Source organism: Lactuca serriola, chromosome 1, assembly GCF_051521515.1.
Source record: "Lactuca serriola cultivar US96UC23 chromosome 1, Lser_US96UC23_V15, whole genome shotgun sequence".
NCBI lineage: Eukaryota > Viridiplantae > Streptophyta > Magnoliopsida > Asterales > Asteraceae > Lactuca > Lactuca serriola.
This window is the reverse complement of record NC_136408.1, coordinates 18,398,204-18,403,424: the sequence shown is the minus strand read 5'-3', so window position 1 is coordinate 18,403,424 and position 5,221 is coordinate 18,398,204. Positions and strand designations below refer to the sequence as shown.

The window sequence follows — 5,221 nt, the reverse complement described above, 5'->3', positions numbered from 1 at the left end:
TAAAAAGTTTAACAATAACAGTAGTGAAAATCTACAAAGAATCAATAGTCTTCCAATCCCTCAATCACAACTTTCAATACTTTAAAATGTTAACCTTGAAAGCTATGATATTGTTCTTGAAAGAATTTCAAGTTTTTATTTTTCATAAAATGACAAAAAAAAGACGAAAAAAACAAGGTTTTTATATTTATAATATTGGGACCCATCATTATGGACAAGTCTATCTACAAAAATCACCAAAATGACATAGTATGTGATGATTTTGCAGATGGCCAATCCATTTTACACCTACAAAAATGATGGTTATTTTGGTAATATATCTAATTTTTTAAAATATTGGAAAGTAATAGATAAGATTAGTTTGATTTGTCATTTTCTATATATTAATTTACATAATAAAAACTAATTTGTTAACAATTGATGTATGCAATTTGATAAAATAGTGCATAAACTAGAGTATTCAAAATTGAAACATATTAAAAAAAATAATAATAACAAAACGATAACATTTTGGCATAAACAAATATTTTTATTCCATGTGAAAAGCCAGCGTTTAAAAAAAAAAAAAAAAAAAAAAAAAAAAAAAAAAAAAAAAAAAAAAAAAGTGTGGGATCTATGTATTATATGAGTTTATTTAAAAGAAAAATTAAATATGAAGTTCTAAACATTTGAAAAGTTTGAATTTATAACAAAAGTCAAAAAAATATTAAATTATTAAAAGTAAAATATTTTTTTTCTTTTTTAAATTTAAACAAATAATTTAGATAAATAAACAAAAGAAACTAACGAGTCTTTAATTTAATAATTTTAAAATTAAAAGGAAAGTCCATTAATTAAATTGGTATACATTTATTATTACATTTAAATACTATGTGTAATTTAATAAAGACAAAATTGCAAATTTGGTCCCTGTGGTATGTCCAAACTAGCATGTTTGGTCCAAAATGGGTTTGGCTTGCAAAGATGGTCCAATAGTTTCTATTTGTTGCGAGTTTAGTCCAATGGCTTAACAGCCGTTACCAAGCTCCCGTTAATTTACCCATGCCCCTCTCACTTAAGGGTATTTTAGTCCATTCATCTAGCCCCTTTATTATTTTATTATTATTTAGTCCATAAAGAGACTACAACGTCTCTATTCTCGTCTCCAGCAACAAGCCCTAACTGTCACTCCCTCTCTGATAGTTCGGACATCGTGGACAGATAACAACCCAGGGCGCCGATTTTGGGGATGTCCTGACCCGGTAAGTGTGTTAAACTTTATTTTGAAGACTACTCCCTGATGATCTAATGTTTCTTTCTTCTTTTTTTCAAAAATTCATCATGTGGGTTTATTGGGTGGTATGATGAACCTATGTGTGCTCGTTCCAAAGTTATAATACCAGGGCTGCTTAGGACAATCAATAAGCTACGAAAAGCAATGGATGATATAAAAGAACAAGCAAGCAAGCATGAAAAAGCAATGGAGAAGATCAAAGAACAAGCAACTATGTTGAAGTATTACCTAGTCTATAGTTGGATTTTTTTTGTTGTTGTGTTGCTGTTCTTGTTGTAAGTCCACAGGTTGATTGTGGTTATCTTTTGTAATAGGATAGGAGTATATGTGTCTGGTTTAAGTATTTTTTTGCTAATGTGGAACATTGTTGTAATGCAAAGTAATGGTTAATGAGAATTTGGTATCTATCGACCAATTATGGATTTGTTCTATTGTTCATACATAACCTTCTATTGTTCATACATAATACCTATTACCATCTTCAAAATACATGTCATAAGTTAATTGAAAACAAAGTTATTGCAACAAAAGACATCCTGCATCTAGGAATCAAACCAAAGTTGTTCAATACAGTCAAACCAAAAGATAAAACCAACATAGACCATCAAGTCCCTCCCTGACCTTTGCATGTCCTGGAGTTGTGCCCTTTGTTTCCACACTTACTACAAGTCACACTAACAAACTTTCTTGTTAGTTTCCCACTACCATGTGGACCATGACCATGAATCTCACTGGGACCAACATCTGAACTTTGACTCTGACTTTGACTCTTGCTTTGACTTTTCTCCTCCATGGATTGCCTTCTCTTCCTCTTGGGTCTCCCAGGTTGATTACGGTGTGGGGGAGGTGTGATCTGCATTGGACACTCACTTCTAGGCCACAGTGCCCGACCTTTAATTGGTTCCACCTTGTACCCATATGCAGTTTTCCAAGTTTGTAGCCAGTGCACCTTGTGGACATAAGTATGGAGCTCTTGTACACACTCACCATGATCTGCTTTGTTATACAACACATAAATCACATGTCTGCAAGGGATACCTGTTAATTCCCATTTCCTGCAGCTGCATACCCTTTCATGCATATCAACAACATGTTGATCATTCCATGGGCCTTTGACTTGGTATTTTTCATCACCACACCATTCTGCAATGTACTGAGTAGCAGCTGCTTCATTCTTCTCCATGATCTTTGTTGCTGTTAGGGTGAGTGGGCCTAAACACTTTTGTTGCACCTTGAGGACATTGCATATCCTCTTCATCATATATTCCCTAATAAACTCCAAGCAGCTAATAATTGGTTTGTCTCTCCCATCAACTAGCTTGCCATTAAACACCTCAGAAAGGTTGTTTAACAGCATGTCTGTGGTTGCTCTCCCTGTATAGAAAAGGGTAAAAGTGTCATAATATTATGTGAAGGGTAAAATGGTAAAAAGGGTAAAATGGTCATAATAGCTTACCTGTGAAATGGCTTTTTGCCCAATGTTGTGGTGGTATTGACTTCAACCATTCATATGCTGATTTGTCATATAAACTGAATTGGTGCATGAAATGGTTAAACTCTGGCACTGTTGTAGCTGTGGCACAATCCCAAAGGTGATCTTTATATTCCTTAGTTCTCCATTGTTTCTTCATGTTCTCATGTATATGTCTGAGACAGAACCTATGCTCAGCACATGGGAACAGTTGACTAACTGCTTGTAGCAAACCCTAGCAACAAATTACACATGATTAACAAATAAACATTAAAAATAATAAATAAACAACCATTACCTTTTGTCTGTCACTAACAAAAGTGAAATTAGACATAGCATGTAGATCCAAGTCATCACCAAGACATTCAAGGAACCACTTCCAAGATTCGCAGTTTTCAATCTCTACGATGGCATATGCAAGTGGGTATATGCCATTGTTGGAATCTAATCCAACTGTAGTTAAGATCTGGCCTGGATAAGGGCCTTTCATATGAGCCCCATCTAGCCCCAAGAAATCTCTTAAACAAGCTTTGAATCCCTTCTTCATCCCCCTAGACAAACATAAATTCTTTTGAAACATCTTGAAGTGCAATTCACCAAATTAGATTCTGAAACATCTCCAAGTTCTAATTTGACTGTGGTATCAGGATTGCTTGACTGCAACTCAAGGATATAGTCTTTCAGAACTTCATACTGTTTTTTGTAATCACCCACTACAATCTTTTTTGCATCTGCTTTAGCTTTAAAAACTTTATGGATTGAGAAGCCCACTCCATACTTCTTCTGTAATTGTTCTTGGAGAGCTTTAACTGGGATAGTAGGGTTGGATTCTACTTGATCCATGATTTGTTTGGACATAAACTTCGCTGTTGCAGCTCTCACCTTCCTTGTATTCATACAAGTGTGTTTGTCTTCATATGTTTTAATGTACCAGCTGCTTGCATCTGTAGACCTCGAGGCATGTAACATCCAAGGATAAGAAGAATCTGCTTTTTCCTGACTTGTACCACCTTGTTTGTCCTTTTCTTTACTTTTCCCTTTACTTTTTTCAGCTTGGGTAGGTCCACCAACTCCATCATTAGTAAATGCCACAACTCCATTACATATGGCCCTCAATCTGGATTTGTCATTTTTTTAAATGCAATATTCTTTTTTGTTTCCAATGCATGCATTTTGATTTTCTCTTTCAACTCCTGCTTACCGTTATACTTTTGACCTATTTTAAAATGACACTTATGAACCTCACCTAAAGAACAACTTTTTTCCTTACTTAGTTGTTTCAAAACTGCTATTCTCTTCCTGTCCTGGTCAGAATCCTCATCCATGGAATCAAAAGCATCATTGTTAATGACATCTAACTCATCTGCTTCTTCATCACTCTCATGTTGTCTAGGATTCCTAGCCCTTTTATGTAAGAACTCTACTTCTGTATCAATGCTCATGTTAAAATCCCTCATATCAACTTCAATATCTTCAATTACATTATCTTCATCCACCCAATAATCACTATCATCACTATCATCTTCCTGCTCTGTTTCACTTCTTTCTTTACTTTCAAACTCACTTACATTTTCTTTTCCACTACTATCCATGTTAGACTGAGGTTGGTTTTCACTTCCATCTTGGACAAAAGCATCAGTTTGATAGTCAAAATCCCAAAAGTCATTCATTTGAGGTTGGTTTTCTTCATCCATCTGAGCTTGGTTTTCTTCATCCATTTGAGGTTGGATTTCTTCATCCATCTGAGGTTCATTGACATCATGCATGTCAGTGCCATTGACTCCATCAACATGGCTTTGTAGTATTTGTTGGTAGAGTCCAATATCAAAATCAGTAGCTGCCTCAACAAAGTCTTTGGCTATCTGTTCAGTCTCACCAATGTCATCAAAGTATATTTTCTTACTGCAAGATGCCATCACTCCATCCTTGCTCATACCCCTTCTCCTATTATATCCAGGTGATAAGGATACGACTTGAACTATTTCATTAACTTGGATTTCAGGTTGGTTTGCTTGAGTGGGCACCACATCAACTAAATTATCAGTAGGTGTAGTCATCACAGGTGTTTCCTTTGATTGGTCATCAGGAGCTTCATCAATGTGTTGCACATCCTCATGTGGTTCATCTAACTGTACAAGGGTAACCTTGGTAACAGGCTTAGGATTCAAGAAATAGGTGAGTAGTCTTGTTTCACCATGCTCTGTGTATACCTTCATCACTTTGTGCTCACTGACATATTGAGAAAAGTTTGCAACATCTTGATCATTTCCTAAAGGGCGAAGACCAAAGTGGAAGTCTCCACCAGGCACAAGAAAATGGTAGTATATAACAGGAGGAACCCCATATCTAAAACCCTTCATGATTGCATCGAGCTCATGAACTGAAAACTCATCTATGTCTACCATGTCAACATAGTTTACAGTTCCATCAATGTAACGAACATCAGGGTACTTGGTGAACTCACCTCCATGGTACAA

General features: G+C 35.5%; 1 protein-coding gene across 1 annotated transcript; it reads right to left on the bottom strand.

Annotated features, from left to right (window-relative positions):
• Window positions 1–1,877: 1,877 nt before the first annotated feature.
• On the bottom strand, window positions 1,878–3,291 carry LOC145052134 (protein FAR1-RELATED SEQUENCE 12-like). Its single transcript, XM_078999946.1, has 3 exons — window positions 3,043–3,291; window positions 2,730–2,979; window positions 1,878–2,647 (listed from the first exon to the last, which is right to left on the bottom strand). Exons 1-3 carry the CDS (start codon window positions 3,289–3,291, stop codon window positions 1,878–1,880), a joined length of 1,269 nt encoding a protein of 422 aa, XP_078856072.1.
• Window positions 3,292–5,221: the final 1,930 nt, after the last annotated feature.

Bases quoted from the DNA above. Each gene is read 5' to 3' on its own strand.
- LOC145052134 (XM_078999946.1), bottom strand. From the start codon at position 3,291: ATGAAGAAGGGATTCAAAGCTTGTTTAAGAGATTTCTTGGGGCTAGAT. The intron at 2,980-3,042 runs GTAATGGTTGTT...ATTTGTTGCTAG, and splicing joins TTGTTAGTGACAGACAAAAG to GGTTTGCTACAAGCAGTTAG. The intron at 2,648-2,729 runs GTAAGCTATTAT...TTTTCTATACAG, and splicing joins GGCAAAAAGCCATTTCACAG to GGAGAGCAACCACAGACATG.